The 17872-nt window shown below is 37.4% G+C and overlaps 1 protein-coding gene across 2 annotated transcripts in view; it reads left to right on the forward strand.

Moving 5' to 3' along the window:
* The window catches only part of LOC122650553, a 31641-nt gene extending 18367 nt beyond the window's left edge, over positions 1-13274 (forward strand). For both annotated transcript variants that reach the window (XM_043843956.1, XM_043843957.1), the window contains 8 exons: positions 4121-4324; positions 4477-4986; positions 5105-5308; positions 7476-7664; positions 11019-11191; positions 12015-12167; positions 12248-12329; positions 12442-13274. In XM_043843956.1, the coding sequence (XP_043699891.1) occupies positions 4121-4324; positions 4477-4986; positions 5105-5308; positions 7476-7664; positions 11019-11191; positions 12015-12167; positions 12248-12329; positions 12442-12831 (1905 nt within the window). In that variant the 3' untranslated portion in view covers positions 12832-13274. The remainder of the gene's footprint in view (positions 1-4120; positions 4325-4476; positions 4987-5104; positions 5309-7475; positions 7665-11018; positions 11192-12014; positions 12168-12247; positions 12330-12441) is intronic.
* The last annotated feature ends 4598 nt before the right edge of the window (positions 13275-17872 follow it).

The raw sequence follows: 17872 nt of genomic DNA on the forward strand, positions 1-17872 counted from the left end.
TTACCTTGCAGATCTGACTTCAGAAGTTCGATTCTTTCTCTTCACTTGCTGTTTCGGGTGCTGCTTGGTTGCATTAGATAGATCATTGAGTTGGAGAGTTCCCCCTAACATCTCGAGAGGATTGGATCACTTTCGGAATAGATACCAAGTTCGAATCAGGTTCTCCTTCCACTGGACTTTCCAGTAGAAGGTTGAAGACAACCTCATTCGTGGGTTGCTTCTTAACATCTTATTTTGTTCGTTCCCGTTTTACCCTCCACATCTTCCCTTATTCTATTTGGTCCTTATGTTACCATCCCTTCCAAGTTTGTTCCTGGTAAATACTTACAAATCCCTCTTGTATCCTTTGCTCTTTTATTCTACCAAGTGACCCCTTGAAACATCTGATTAATTACGAGATTGCCACTATCATTGTTATTCAAGTGGGCCTATAGCGATCCCAAATGGGGTTTTTGAACCTGGGATTGCATTGAAAAAGCATATAAAATTCTGGAGATAGGCTCTAGATGGATAAAACTAGAAAACAAAAGAACATTATGAACCAAAGGGAGGGAATAGGACAAACAACAGAATACGTAAATCTTGCATCTGTAGAAAAAAAGAGAGTGTACCCAGTGCATGAGGCTCCCGCCACTGCGGGGACTGGGGAGGGTTATAATGTATGCAGCCTTACCCCTGCTTTCGCAGAGAGGCTGTTTCCAATGAAGGGAAAGAAAAGAAAAACTCATAAGAAACGAAGAAACGAAGAAGCATGGAAACAACCACCCTCTGAATTTTTATCCTCTCAAGTGTGGTGCACTGCCCAGTACACCTTTAAAGTGCATCAGACGGTGCACCGCGCTTGAGACTTAGATTTTTATCCTCCCAAGTGCAGTGCCCACTGTCCGATCTTGAGAGGATGAAAATCCCCACCCTCTAGCCCCAAATGGGGGAAAAAAGACAAAAAAAACGAAGGAACCATCTGACCTTCGGGACCCCTCCTGAGTTAATTATCTTGTGCCTCTCATTCTCTCTCTCTTCCTCTAACTGCATGTCCTCTTTCTTTTGTCACGAGAAACAATTTCCTGGATGGCTCATGTAGAACGGCTTTAATATCTTCCATGTGGCAGGTTGGATAGGACCTAGGTTTAGTGGACAGGTAGAGCCTAAGGTTCCTACTCACATACATGTTTCAGCTCAAGCAAATTTAGTGACAGAGAAAAATAAAGGCTTATGAAACACAAATAGACACCTGAAAATATAAGGGAAAATGCCAATACATTGGGAGGTAGATGAGTGAGTTTGGCTTTGAAATTTGACATGTGGCAGAATTGCAATATCATCATTCACATGGCACAATGTGGTGGACGCCATGCAAAAAATTAGGCTTTTGTGTTGAGGCTTGGTTGCAAATTCTCTCATTACTGACCTTCATCCTATAGCCATGAGTTTGCTCTCAACCCCTAAAACTCATTTCAGAATGTTTTTTATTCCTCTTTTGAAGTCATGGAGACCCTATGCTGAGGGCTTAGGTCTAAGAGGCACTCAGATACCATCTTCTTTTCTCAAAAGCAGAGGTGGGAGAGGTGGTTGGAGGTAGAGGAAGAAGTATGGGATGAGGGAGATCTACTACACACTAAGAATCCCTAGATGTTTTGGTTTGTGGTGGTTCCTATGTTCTATTTTTGCTTCTTTATTTCTGTGTGTGGGCGTGTGCGATGGGTGGATGTGAGTGTGGGTACATGAATGCACGCACTCATGGAGGCTTTGTGTAGTAGTGCAATGTTGCTTCATTTAATTCGTTTTTTATATAGCAGGATGGAGGTGGTTGAATTTTTCCAGGGGTTGCTTGGAGAATGTCTAATGGAGTTTCTGTTTGGGATGGATGGGGGTTTGTAGCCATTTTCTGGTTTTCAATTAGTTTTCTTTTTCATTTCATCAACTCATGGTTTGAAATTTTGGTCACTTGGCAAAATATTTCAGTTTCGAGAAGCCTCCAAACAAAACAAGGGTAAACTCTACAGGCATACCAGATTTCGATCAAACTTTCAACCATTTTGGCAAGATTTCAATGATATTTCGACTCATTTTGGCAAAATTTTGAGCTTTCGGCTCATTTTGGCAAGTCCTCCATTTTTCTACTGATTCAAGACTTGGTGGTCAACTGTGGAGCATCCACTTCAACATTTGGGTGGCTTTGGCCTCATTTGGCCAAATTTGTCAAATTTTAAAAGTTTTCATCTATAGGGCTGTTGTGATTAACTTTGAGAGATTCTTTAGGCAGATGCAAGGATTGAGGTTTCGGTTTCGACCCTGGCCGAAACTGAGATGTCTCAGGTTTCGACTGAAACCTGGGATTTTTGTGGGCTAAATCTGAAACCTAGTTTTTTGAGGCCCAGAAAATGGCTTTTAACCTTTTTTTTTTTGGGTGCTTCCTATTTTTACCATTTTACACCTATTCCATGAATTAGTTTCACAAAAATAAACACCCAAAATGATACTTGTGGTTTGGACCCAATTTTGTTAGTGTATGCAGAATGTTACTGTACACTAGCCCTATTATAAACACTGACTACATATAATTTAGCTACTAGAAATGTAAATATGCAATTAAAACAATCAAAACATGCCTTAGGTCAGGAAAATACAAGTATACAACACTCGCCACTCACTACCACATGGAGTTTCTTGGCCGGTCTAATCCATGAGCTGTGTACCATTGAATATGTCAGTGATGCTCCTCCGAATGTGGCACATATGTATCCCATGACATGTTTTGTGCTTAACATTATTTTTATGTACTAATTCTTCCAAAAATTTGATTTGAGGAAAAAAAACCATTGCCTTCAAGCTCCAATCATGGAAATCCAAGATGTAGAAGGGTTGAATGAGTAAAAGAATGCCAAAAAGTAGCAAGAAATCAAGTGATTTGGCCAAAAACTACAAATTTTTTTTTTTGCAAAGTCCCCCTTGGCAGTGTCAAAACTTGCGAAACTCCCAGCTCTTGGTCGAAACCAAGTGTCAAAACTTGCAAAACCTGTCGAAACAGGGTCAAAACCTGGTACAAACCAGTTTCGACCATTGGTTTCGTCTCGGACAAGGATCCAAGGTTGAAACCGAGTTGTCTCGGTCGAAACTTAAAACCATGAGCAGAGGATGACATGGCCCCCATATGTCATAGGGTCCTAAACCTAACTGTCACTTTGAGTGTTCTTTTTTCCAATCTATTGCTTCAAATATGTCTAAACATGCTTAAGTAGGCAATCTTTATTAATTATCTATGATGACACTTTTTGATATTGGCATACTATTAAATGGGTTTTCTTCATTCTCAGTACGTATTTCAATTGGTTTTAATGAATGTTGTGTTTTGTAGTATTTATGTGTAGAATAGGTTGTATAAGAGAAAGGATACCGAAATATGCAGTGTACAGTACCAACCTAGGGTCCGAAGCCAAACTACCATTTTGGATGTGTTATTTTTTTGGTACAATTTGAAGGTTCAAATATGTTTAGATACGCTTAATTAGTGTTTCCCCGAAGATTCGAGCAAAAAATGCCCATTTGACCGGCAAAAGTGTTTGTTTCTTTATTGAATGCTTTTGGTCTTGCCTATCCTAATTAAATAGCTAAAAAAATGTTTAAACCTCAGAACTGTTCTCAACTATGATCAGTAGCTCTTTTGGCTCTTCAGCCTAATTTTATGGTTGCAGCCTAGTTTTTCTATATGTTTTCAGCCAGTTTATGACGTGGTTTGATGAGATTGACACTTATAACTTATTGGCTGCTTAGCCAACCAGATGTGGTTCTGAATCCTAGTTTCTCCTACTTTGTACCTGCCATTGGAATTTCAAGCTCTGGCGGAGGTGGTGGAACCTATTCCAGTTGCTCTGAACCCTGAGCCCAATGCCCCCAAAAGTTCTGTTATGCTCTCAGACAGATTTGATTGTTGATCAATGCTGATATGACTTGATCTTTTTCTGTGTACACACTGCCGGCATTCTTCGAAATTTGTGGAAATTTCTGTGCTCATAAAATGGTTTCTTTTAGTAGTTATTATTTGGATTCTCATGAACCGACTGTGTACATGCTTAAAACTTGATTTATAATGTCAAATCGACCCCATGCCCTTTTCTTGCAGGAAATTGGTTCACATCTAGGACTTCCTCATGGTTCCATAAGGCTCTATGGCATGGATGGTGATGTGAATGGTGTATTGTTAATGGCTGATGTTGTACTGTATGGATCATTCCAAGATGAACAGGGTTTTCCTCCATTGCTGATTCGGGCCATGTCCTTTGGAATCCCTGTCATTGCACCTGATTTGCCAGTTATAAAAAAATATGTGAGTTCAGGCTTTGTGTATCTTGTTCTGCACTATTTTATCTAAAACCTGGGGATTGTGTATCTTTCATGCAGGCTTTTGTCTAGACCATGAGTGGTGATTTATACTTCTACAGTCCATTATCTTACTTTTGAAGACAAAAATTATTTCAGGTCATTGATGGAGTTCATGGCTTAATTTTCAGAAAAAGTCAGCTTGAGTCATTGATGAGAGCTTTCTCACTTCTAATTTCACATGGAAAGCTATCTAAATTTGCTCATGCAGTTGCTTCATCTGGAAAGTTGCTTGCAAAGAATATGATGGCATCAGATTGTATAGCTGGATATGCAAAGCTTCTGGAAAATGTACTCCACTTCCCATCGGATGCATTGCTGCCAATTCCTATTTCTCGGTTTCAAAAACATACATGGGAGTGGAATTTTTTCAGGAAGGAAATGGAACGTGGAGGAAGAGAAATCCCAAAATTTGATTACATGAATAGTTCTATTGGAAAATCCAGCGTTGTATATGCTCTGGAGGAATTGGGTAGCTTTGATCATAAAAGGAATATAGCTGAAAATGACACAAACATTTTGACAGAGGAGAATATTACCCAGCTAGATTGGGATGTTTTAGAAGAACTAGAAGGTTCTGAACAACATGAGAGACGAGAATTGGAAGAGGTATGGTTGTAGTAGTTATGACACTTTTTTCTTGATTAACTCATTTCTTGTCCTTCTGTTTCCTCCTTCCCCACCGAAAGAGAAATTTTAAAACACTAAATCTTGATCTGATCTTCAGCTTGATGAAAGGATGGAGAAAACTTCAGGTTCATGGGATGAGATCTACCGAAATGCTCGGAAAGCCGAAAAACTTAAGTCAAGTGAAAGAGATGAAGGAGAGCTAGAAAGAACCGGCCAATCACTATGTATATATGAAATTTACAGTGGAAAAGGAGCCTGGCCATTCTTACGCACTGGTTCTCTGTACCGTGGGTTAAGTCTAGTGAGTTTTCTTGCCTAAAACTGTTTTAAATTCATATTCTCCATGAGTGCTTTAGTCTATGTCCTTCACAATTGTTTTTCTGTATTAATCTTGTAATCTGCTTTCTGGGGGCAAATGTAAATCATAGAGGGGGATTTTAAAAACTCTTAGAATCATTTACTTTTTATATTTGGTTCTCTACCCCGCTCCCCCATTATATAACTTCTATTGCATGTTTAAAGATGATTTCTTCTATAGATCCAGAACCATGTTCGATTCCCTTGATACAATAAAATGCTGACCTTTTGCATGCACTCTATCTATTTCTTATATTGGACATTTTAATCTACTCCTGGGCATTCTCTTTTTCAATCTTATGCTTGGGTGTCTCCCAGAAGCGATGCGTGACATTATGATCCATTTTTGTGACAAACAGACATGCAATAAGATTGGCTTGATGATTATGGCTCTGAACAGAGTTGAATGGCGAAATGGTATCTGTGTAGCCGTCCCCATTTAGTTGGAATAAAGCTTAGTTGTAGACATGCTACATCTGCTTTCTCAAATCTCAATCTGTATTTGTTGTATATGGTTCTTGCTTCCATTTTCCTTGGTTGGGTTTCTAATCAAGTTTTGTTAGGGTCACAACTGAAGTGAATTGTGATTTGTGACAGTACACTTGATGCTTGATTGTATTTCAAATTGGGAATAATTCATGTATACAGGTGCGTGATTGTATTCCAGATGGGACTAATTCATGTATTTGCAGTGTCAGATGCCCAGATAATAGATAGAAGACAAACTAAAATACTGATATCTGAATTGGATAGAAAGAAATGACTTGCAATGCAGTCATTGGTTAGCCCTAAAAATTAAGGAAAAAACTTCAATATCTCTAGATCAATCCTAGCATATTATACATCGCGCATTACGCCATTACCACTAAGGGGTAGGATCTTATAATCATCCTGCATCTAAATGATGTGTTCCCAACCATTCTCTTAGAAATCTGCTTTTGATAGGGAAATCAATGAATGTAGTCATCTTTATTTTTTGGGTAATGGTAGTCATCTTTTTGTATTGTTGGAGAAGCTGCACCTAAACTGGAAATGAGGTGGATTCAGAGATATGGATAGAAAGATTCTGAGCTATTTTCTCAGAGAAGTTGTACAACCCTTAATGGGGGAAAGAGTGAAAGTGTTCATTTGGATCCTTGCCTCTCTCCTCACCATAAATAAGAGACTGTTCTCTGGTTATCCGATCAATTTGTTGAAATACAGAACACTAGCTGGAATACAGAACACTAGTCACCTTTTCTACCATCTGAGGATTTAAAAAATCATTTTGGCTATTTTTCCGAGTCTTATTGGGGTAGAATGGATGATGAATGAGGAGATGAAAGATTTTATTGGCTTGGCTTTGGATTGTTTCTTCACTAATGGATAGTTTCTTTGGAGGAAGACGCTGCCTTCTGCAATGTGTTGAGAGAATTTGGAAGGAGAGGAACCAACAAATGTTTGATGATCAGTCCTGAAATTTACCTGACATCTATCTGGACATGATAGCTTTTGCCTTCTTTTGTTTTCTTTGCGTTGAATAAAGTTGAAGTTTAAAAATTGAGTGTCCATCTTTTGATGGTGTTTAGGATCACTTTTTATGGGAACTGGGGATGAGACATACATGCCATTGTCTCTAATTGTGTTGCCTTCCGTAAAAGTGCATGCTTGTGAGGATTGTTTATTCCTGTTCTGCAGTTTCTTTATATATAGCCTATCTTGTTCTGTTGCTGACTAAGAAAAGTGAAAGTTCAGGTTTGTAATTTTGTTGATATTGATAGGGTTTCTTTTGATTAGACTGATTATTTGATTTTTTTTAAACTCTTTTAAACAGTCGTCGTGCATTTTGAATATCTAAATACTTATGAATTAAAGAAATTATTTTTTTTCTTACATAAGCATGGCCATGAGCTTTTGACTATTTTTTTTTTTTTGTGAAAAATATTTTTAGAATATCTTGAGGCTATGTCCACCATAGCTTCTGAATTCCTTTAATCTCCAAAATGGGGATATTTTCTCTTATGTTGATCTTTTTGGTGGAGATCATTTGGGTGGATTGAATATTGTAGATAATGAGATTTTGCACTTGAACACATGCTTTTGCTGCTTCTTACAATTCAACCTTCTTGCAGTCAACCAGAGCTCGGAGATCAACATCAGATGATGTTGATGCAGTTGGCCGACTTCCAGTCCTGAATGACACATACTATCTGGATCTGATTTGTGAACTTTGGGGCATGTTTGCTATTGCAAATAGGGTGGATAACATTCACAAGACACCTTGGATTGGTTTTCAGTCATGGCATGCAGCTGGAAGGAAGGTATATCCATGTTAGAACCTGTTGCAAAATATTATGCATCTTTTATAATGTAATTCATGATACTTGTACTGCAGTTATATGTTGATGTGGGGCCACTTCTACATTTTAACTGCAATCTCTCTCCCTCTTTGAAAGTTTATTTTTCTCTGGATAAATCTCTCCTCCTGTGATGGAGGTTAATTTTAATTAGTTTCAGAAACCTACAGTCATTTAGTGACTAATCAATTTTGTATGACCAGAAAAGAAGGGGGGGGGTGCAAGAGCAGGGAGCCAACTAATTGTACCCTGGATAAGAGAGTGGGTAGGGTGGAAGGCAGGACTTGATCCCAGGTCTTGCCTACAACAAGCCCACGGATTTACAAGCGGAGCTAACTGTTTACTTTTCTGTCTCCCTGCTTCTGGAGTTGGAGAACATGCCCATGCCTCAGGCTATCATGTAATAAATAATACAGTTTGAGTTCTAAATTTTCTCTAAGCTCCATTTCATTTGAAGTTGATAAAATGAAGTGAAATGAAAAAGAATATATAAAAGAAAGCTTGTAATTTGCTGTTAGTTTGGAAGTATAGTTTGAAGTGACATGGGGAACATGTGAGGCCCAAAACATAGAGAAACTAGGAGTAGAAAAATTTTCAGGTGTAATTTTTCAGAATATGAGAAAGTCATTTTAGATAAAATATCACCCTATGGGAAAAAATATGTGGCCTATGGAGCCCGGATAATTCTCCATTACATCATAACATGTGAAAATTGATTTCCAACATAATTGTGTTAATTAATCTTCCCTTTTGGTTATCTTCACTTGTTTATTTTCATTCACTAATATATTTTCCATTGGAAATTCAGTGTAGCTTCATTTTGCTTTTAACCAAATGGAGCTTTAATGTCTATTGAGGAAACATCTAAAGAATCCAAACACTCAAAATGCGCATGTATACTGACTTAGAACTTTGAGGGGGTGGGATTCTGTCACTCCATGGCCAGAAGGCTTCTAGCTTCGCTGGCCAGAAAACATGTATGGAACACCATGCATTTCTGGTAAGATCCATGGGGTTGTCTGAAACCACAAATTCTGCAACCTGAAACCACAAGGTTGGACTTAACACGAGAAAACCTGAAATCTGCAAATGTATACCATGGTAACTTGAACCCTTACCTTAACCTTGGAACCTTGAAACCTTAGACCTTAAACCATGAATCACGATCCTTGAAACATGGAACAAAGAAATGCAATAACGTTTGAAACATAACCCTTATTGAACTTCACTGTGAAACAGCGTTGAAGTTGAAAACTATGGGAGAAATCCCCATTCAAGGTGGCCTTTTGGTTATAGGCCACCAAATTTGACACGTGGCCTATCTGGTGAATGCATTACCTATCCAATGGTTGCATTGCAAAATCAACAGTCTGCATGCTAAGAAAACAAGGTGCTCACAGGAAAACTTCTGGATGCTTGCGGGGCAGAATGACTTCCCCCAAACTTCTATTACAATTTTAAAGTTAGAAATTAATAGGAAGAACTTTACTGGAGCTTCAAATTTTTATTATGTCTGCCATATAGCCATACATGAGTGGCTGATGGGTTTCTTGAAGCCTATGGTTACTAGGTTTAGAAATCCAATGAAACTAGAATCGCAATGAGAGGTTTAAGATTTCAAGAGAACTGCACTAACTAATTATCAGAAACTCGACGATGTGTAATATAATTTTTATTCATCCAAAAAAAAGAATCAGAAACTTAGATGGGTAAAAAATTCTGCTTGAAGGTCAAAAGTATGGCTAAGAATAACTCCTCAAAAGATGAGTTTGGTCCAATTGTCTGGTCTGAAGTTATAACCCGGTGTGAGATATCACATTGTTTGGGGAATCCTAGATGCTGTCGGGGAGAAGGATCGTCAACAAGGGCGTTCTTCTGGGTTGTAGATTCTTATCAAAGACTTGTATCATTTGATGATGCCATGTGAATCACTAGAAACATGTGTAGTGTATGGCTAACCCAATAATGCATCTTACTAGGAATAGGATCCTTTAAAACACAATTAAATTGATTACTGATAGCAAATCTTAATGGGCTCAAAACAGTAATCAGAGGTGCATCAAAACACCAATAGCTTTTAGCAATAATATTAGGATACCATTCTGAAAAAAAAAATCAAAATTGATCTTAAATAGAGTAGAAGTAGGACTTAAGAAGGCAACAACAATTTCAAAATTTGAAACTGTGGGTGTGTTTAGAATACTATACAATTCTCAAGTCTGAAGTTTGATTTGAAATCTCAGATAGAAATGATGGAGAAATTAAAATTTTCAGCAAGCAGTGTATGCCCAAGAACATAATAGAAATTAAAAAATTCTAACCTGGTTTGATGGTGATAACATGAAGAAGAATGGAAAAAAGATTGATATGAACCAAGCATCTCACCTGGAACTAGACTGAAATAGTGAAATCCCATCAGCCCTACCTTAGCATCTCACCAAGGGTTGCATTGCCATCTCACAGACCATTAGAGCAAAGCCAAGCTTTATTCAATATTAAAAACCATCGGCCCGGGGGGCGGGGGGGGGGGGGCGCTCTCTGGAATGCATCCTTTAAATAGAAACTAAAAGTATACTTACAATAGGCTAATTCTGTGTTTTATCTGCATCAATTTTTTTAATAAGCTAAATTCTGTGTTTTATTTGCATCAATGGGTCCATATGACAGAGGACCTCACTCATCTACTACTCAAATTCCATATAAAAACAGGTAGGGAATGTGCCTTAAAAGTGCATTCAAAGTTTCATACATTTACAAGTCTGCCATTTCGCTGTAATGGAATCTAATTGCATTTTTGTATTTTATGTCACTTTGAACTCACTTTCAAGGCACTCACCCTCTTTGTTTTGAGCTGAAACTTGACCAGTTGGACATGTGCTAGGTTGTCTCACTCTGACCCACTTACATACTGCCACATGGTGGTTCGATTCATGAAGCATAAGGCCATTTTAAACAACTCTATCCACAATGATGTGTATATTTTCTTACTTCATTTATGTTTGTGGCTAGAGGGTTCCCCATGCTGCCAGTGTGGGAAGGAATCTGTATGCACAAATGGGTGTCCTGAACAAGGTATCCTCCATATGGGGCCACATTTTCAAAGCAGGTGAGAGAAAATAATAATAAAAAATTCATGTGAGAGGGAAACTGCACACTGGTGTCGTGGCAAGCTTTTTCCCATGTTTGTGATATAACTTGCTTCCTTATTCTTTCTTGTTTAAAATTAAGATGAAGTTTCCATTAGGAAGTTATATATATTTTTGAAGGCTTTTGGAGTTCCCAACCTATGGCATCATGTCTGTTTTCTTTTGAAAACAGGTTTCATTATCTGCTGAGGCTGAAAAGGTATTAGAAGACACTATACTGGCAGAAAATAAAGGAGACGTGCTTTATTTTTGGGCAAGATTGGACCTAGATGGTGGTGATAGAGGAGGCAATGATAAGCTTACCTTTTGGTCAATTTGTGACGTCTTAAATGTTGGACACTGCAGGTATGTTTTATCATATATCAGTTGCAATGACATAACCAGGTGCAGAGCCAAACTTGGGTCTGCGTATGGTACAGAATGCGGATGTCTGCTTTGTTTGGTGGTTTGGTGGGTTGGGTGATTGTCTTGATTAACTTGTATCTGGCTATTGTTTTAATTTGGTTTATGCAATATTTTGTCTAAGATTTGGTTGGTGCAATAATCTTCTGTTGTGAGTGCACGAGTGTTTGGGGCACAAGAATGTGTGCGTGTCTGCATGTCTACCGGGCATGGGGTTAGTTAAATGGTTTGTAAGTGCAGCATCCTGAACCATTAATTCACATACAGTTCCAATTCATTTGGGATGCATTCTTCATTTTATCCATACTCTGGTCAACTCTCTTAGAGGGCCGAAGTCATGTGAATCTTGTTGCCCCTAAGTTTATGAAATTTCTCTTGTTTAAAACAGAAATTTTTACAGTAATTGTTAAAACCAATGCAAAATTGCATAAGGATTGTCAGGGGGGGGGGAGTATCTTAATAAAATTCAACACAAAAAGTTGGAAACAACTTCTTAAATTCCAGGATTAGTTGTGGTATCTTGACCATTGGTACAATTGGCCCCCTTGGATCAGATCTTTCACTCGCTCAACCATGATGCCAATATGCTTCCTTGTCATGTCCAACCAAAAAAAATGACCAATGATAAATATAAAATACATTAAATTAAATAATAGCAATTTCCAGGAAAATATTTATGGTGAAACAAATGGAGCCTTAGTGAATCATTTTGTTTATCCAATAGTTGAACTAGTGGCAAGTTAATTTCTTTTCCAAATGCATGCAGAGCTGCCTTTGTGGATGCCTTCCGCCGGATGTATGACTTGCCATCAAATGTAGAGGCACTGCCCCCAATGCCTGAAGATGGTGGTCATTGGTCTGCATTGCATAGCTGGGTGATGCCAACACCATCCTTTCTTGAATTTGTAATGTTTGCAAGGTAAATTTTGGAAGTCTTGATCTGCCTTTCAAAATTAACATGACGTCTTATCATTAATGATTTATATTCCTGTATAACAGGATGTTTGCTGATTCTCTTGATAGCTTGAATAATAATATCAACAATTCTAAGACATGTCTTCTGGGATCCTCGGAGCTTGAGGTGGTCTAAACTTTCTTATTGAGGCATTAATTTTTAGAGGCGGCATTTAGTGTTAGGGTGATTTCTTTATCTAATTATTTATTTTAATTAATTCTTTTGTTCTATTCATCAGAAAAAGCATTGTTACTGCCGGATGCTGGAGCTCCTAGTCAATGTTTGGGCTTACCATAGTGCCCAAAAGATGGTTTATATTGACCCAAACTCTGGTATGATCGAAGAACAGCATCCAGTTGAGCAACGGAAGGAATTCATGTGGTCTAAGTACTTCAACTTTACATTGTTGAAGAGCATGGATGAAGATCTGGCAGAGGCAGCTGATGATAATGACTCTCCAAGAGAAAGATGGCTGTGGCCGTTAACAGGAGAAGTGCATTGGCAGGGGATTTATGAGAGGGAGAGAGAGGAGAGGTATAGGCAGAAGATGGATAAGAAGAGGAAGACCAAGGAGAAGCTATATAACAGGCAAAAGTACGGATACAGTCAGAGAACACTTGGAGGATAGGATGCTCAAAATAGTCTGGAGTTCTAACCACAACCTGGCTATCTCCTCACACAATTAATAGTATACACACATGTATCTGTTATCAACTGAGCAGGAACCTTGGAAAGCACATCCAGATTGAGGAGAAGCACAATTCTTTCTAACATCACTAAAAGCCCTTTGGTTTGTTCATATTCTTTCATTTATCTTTTCCTCCGGAGTTTTGTGCTCCGATGGAGTGGAGAGAAGGCACACAAGGAGCTTGAGTCCCAAGGAAGACATATTAAGTAAGCAGATCTCAATGCTAAGAAGAACTTGAAGGTGGGAGATCTTGGTTTCTGAAGATTTGAAATTCATTGTTAGCATTTGAACGGGTGATAGAAGCTATATTTTTTGCACCACTTGTAAATTCACTCAAAAATTTCAGAGGCAATGTTAATGAGAATATGAGTTGGTATCTGCTCGGTGGGTTGTAATTGTTCAAATTTCCATTCTTTTGAATTAAGAAAGAAAAAATCCACATTAGCGGAGCTTTTTTCCTCTTAATCATGAACAGCTATTTTTTTTTTTTAAATCATCGAACAGCTAGGATTTGACTCAACACAGTACTGGGGTGACTTGGAGAAAGGGCACTCCAGCCATGTTGCATGTGTAATTTATGTGCTGTTCATTTGGGAGCCCATCTTTGGATGAAGCTTAAGTAGAAGCAAAGTACTGGTTATACTCCTCACGCAGGGGAGTAAAGACAGGGTGTCCAAGGAATCCAAGAAACCTGAAAGCTATTAGAGACCTTGCTCAGACAAATCACAAGTAAGAGAGAGAAAGAGAGATTGGTCAAGTATGCTTACTGGATTCCTGTGATATTTGTTTTAATCCCTTTCAGGTTGGCAGTAGACTGATTACTGGATTCCTTTGATATTTGCTCTTTTTTTTTTTTTTTTTGGTCTGTTGGATTGTAAGCTGTTGTTAACTGGTATATGATCCACGTTCTGTTTCTGTCCATCTTAGAAGCCACTATCATGCCATTCCCTTTCAGGTAGGTGGTTGGTTGATTCACAGATTCCGATACTGATACCCATATGTGTTGGTCCATATCAGATGTGTTTGCCTTCGAAGATGCAGATATTAATATTATGGGGAAGTGTTTCCTGTGGGGGAGCGGAGTGCATGCTGAAGCATCAACATGGGTGGTATTTTTGTCTTTCATGGGGCATGCAGTCATTTTGCCCGTCTGGGCGCAGTCGCCATGCTCCCTCCACAGTTCTTTTACATGAGTATTATTTTGACCATTTTACTCTCTATCGGTACCATACCATCGATTTTATATCGGCCAAGTAAATTATTGGTCAACACCGCTACCAATACGGATGGACCGATACAATACCGATTACTAAAAGCCAGCTTGCACCCCACCCCCAAAAATAAATAGATAATCAATTATGGACATTTTGTGGCACCTGTTTCTAGTTCAGCAGTATTCCAACTTGACATGCCTATGAAACATGTTATTCGACACCGGGATTCCATATGCCAGTGAAAAAAATAGGTAGAGTTCAATACAATGCTCTGATTCAAAGATTCAAGTCGAAGCTTCAGATTTGGAAAACAAAATATTTTAGTTTTGCTGGTAAGCTCACCTTTATTCAGTCCATGTTATCAGGTTATGCCACTGTATTTTATTTATTTATTTTTTTTTTGTCAAATGTGGATTAGACAAACAGAAATGGTGAGTTGGAAATTATATGTCTAAAAGAAATGGTGGCTTCAATATTTAAGTTATCGGCCCCTATGAATATGACTCTCTTAGCTAACAAGGTTTGGGAGTTCTTAAACCGTTGGACTCTCTTTGGGATCAAGTGTAAGTATTTCCCAACCTCAAACTTTCTTCATGTATCTTGTCTCAACAATGCCTTTTGGGGTTGGAATTCCATTTTTGAGGCTAGATCATTACTCATCAAAAATCTACTTTTACAGGTGGACATTGGAAGAAATATCAACCCTTGGAAGGACAAATGGATTCTAGGCATTCCCTCATCCTTAGCTCCGTATTCTCTCCTTCCTACAGCTCCTAATTCGGTGGAGCAATTGATAGACTTCGATTCTCATTCTTGGAAGTTGGGTCATATTTCATTGGTGACCCCTAGATGGTGCTCTCTAAATCCTCTCCATTCCTTTACCTATCACTCAATAGGAGGACAAATATATATGGATTGTTACTACTAATGGTCAATTTTCAATAGCTTCAGCTAGTCTCTCTGCCCATCCATTCCTTTAAACACTATATAAATTCCCCCAGTAGTTTTACCTCTCTAGTCTTCTTCTCTTCTCCATGATAGTTTTCACACATATCATCATGTCATATCTCCCATCATGATGTCCTAATCGTAAAATGGATTGATTTGTCAGTTACCATAACAACACTTTTGTAGTTAGTCTTTCTCTCTTTCTTTCTTTTTTTTTTTTTTTTGGTGGGTAGTTAGTCTTTCTCTTTTGGAAAGAGAAATTTATTCATAGCAAACTCATAGTTGTTCGGATACACGTTCTACCAATTACAAAATGAAATTGGGCCAAATTATTGTACACGTCATCAACAAGACATTCTTAACTAGAAAATCTGTAATTTTGTTAAGCTCCCTTGAAACAAAAGGGAACTTACAATCACAAAAGTAGTTGGACAAATGTAAAACATCTTCTATCATATGTTGCACTAATACATGGACGGTGTCACATGTTCTTGAGGAGTAGGACCAGAGTTCTTTGCAGTCTGTTTCCAAAATAATCCGCTCCATGTTTTTTGAAAGCACTTCTAATATTCCACTTTCGATAGTCATAGCTTCACCAAGTAAAATACAAGAATATAATGTAGGCTCGGATTTCGCCAAACATATCCAACCAGAATGTTCTTTGATCACAGTCCCCTTTTTTTGATGATCTTGACTCCACGGAGCATTGGTGTTTCCCATTTGGAGGTCAAGTTGGGTCAAACTAGAGCTAAGATAAGTTACCTTAGGTCAGGAGTGGGTTTTCAAAAACTTGGTTCAACTTTGTCCATAGTTGCACTGTTATTTTTGATCTTTCTATCGTGGGAGAAAGATAGGTTTTCTCTCACTATGATAGAGAACACTTTCAAGCAACAAATTTAAACATTTAAGGTAGATTGCTTTCAATAGTTATGTGTCTAATTGATGTTTTAAATATTAATAAAGATAATGAAGAATGCCCAAAAAGAAAGAAATAGTAAATAAAAATTATCAAATGAACTAATATTAAAGTAATAATTTATTTTTAAAATAAGAAATAGAAACTTTAAAGAAAAACTTAAATTTTCACAAAAAAATAAAAAAGAAACACAACATATAAAAAATAAAAAAAATATAATTTACAAATATGAAATATAATGATAAGAACAATAAGTTTAGAATCAAGTACGCAAAATTTTAAAATGTATGCAAACGAACCAATGAAATGTTCTGTTATCATACATTCTTCTTAAAAGGTGGGGCTTACACAAGGATGAGGTGCCTAATCCATTGTAAGCAACATATGTATCATTGTTGCTCAAGATTTATTATTCAGTTATTTTTAAATTAATATTTAACACATCATTTATACATGTAACTAGCGAATTTCCCTTAAATATTCCAATTCATTGACTGAACGTGTTCTCTTTCATATGAGAGATTGTAGAATTAGTCTTAAATCAAAAAATATTTTGTGAATTGTACATGACATGTGGATCAAGCTACTCAACTCACAGCTTGGTAAAAACATTGTTCAACCCAAAAATATAAAGGGATTTTCTAATTTACATCTCTCTCAAGGTGTCAAATAATCTGTAATTTTTCTTTTGACCTTTAGTATGAGTTACAATTTTTTTTTCTAACATAGAGAATAGTATCAGTTCATATGTATATTCCAAAATTTTGTATAACAATGACACTTTTTCAAGAATGACATAATGATATGTCACTTTCAAATTATTTTTGAAACAATTTTATACTTTTATCTTAAAGAACTTTTGTTATACCAAAGAAAAAATCTTAAAGAACTCTTGGGAATAAGAAAAAGAACAATTAAAAGAAGGTACCATGTTCTATATACACTTATAAAGATGTCATTCAAGCACTCCTAGATATACACAGATGCAAGTTACAAAAGCCATCCCTACTATAGTATAATTGTTTCCTTAATGATTTAAGCCTTCTATTGTACAATGTGCTTGGTTTCTTCTGGTCACAAAATGACTAATAACCATCCCCGGTTGTCAAAGCTTGAAAACCGTTGTGTTCTTATTCTCTAATGGTTTTGATGGAGGAAAATGTAGGAGAAAATGATTGTCTTCAAGGCACGTTACAAAGTCGCTTTTCTTAAGACATAATTCGTCCCTACTATCAAGATGCAAATAGGTTACAGATGAATCATCTCCCAGGATACAATGAAGCCCAATCACTTGTTGATAATCTTGACTACGGATTGCACATACGGAATCAAGAACAATACTATAAACTTTTGAGAAAAACAGAAATGTCAGTAACAGAAAGTCTATTTCTTGCAGAAAAACAGAGTTTTTATAAGATCAACTCAGAGAAAATAGATGAGAAAGAGAGATAAACGTTTTTGAGACAATCTGGAATACTTATAAAATAGTTAACCCCTTGTTCACAACAATTACATCCGTTCACGTTTAAATCTCGACCGTTAGATCGTAATCCAACTATTGTAACTGTTTATAACAATCCCTTTCAAATTAAAATTAGACCACCAGATCAATATTAACGGCCCTGATCTGATCTTGCTCGAAGCGATGCAAGCGTGTGCCACTAAACGCCTCTACAATCCACTGCACACATGCATGGGCTTGCGCGTACCCATACACACTCAAACAGTTGTCCTCACACATACATCATAATGAGCCCTTTTTGTCTTAATTCAAAAGACATAAATCACTTTATTAAATATACCCAACAAACTTTCCTCACCTTCCTTCCTGATGTGGGACTATTCTCAAACACATAATTTTGAAAATATTGCAACAGAAAACGCCATAGAAATTCAAGCCATA

The sequence above is a fragment of the Telopea speciosissima genome, chromosome 2 (genome assembly GCF_018873765.1).
Source record: "Telopea speciosissima isolate NSW1024214 ecotype Mountain lineage chromosome 2, Tspe_v1, whole genome shotgun sequence".
NCBI lineage: Eukaryota > Viridiplantae > Streptophyta > Magnoliopsida > Proteales > Proteaceae > Telopea > Telopea speciosissima.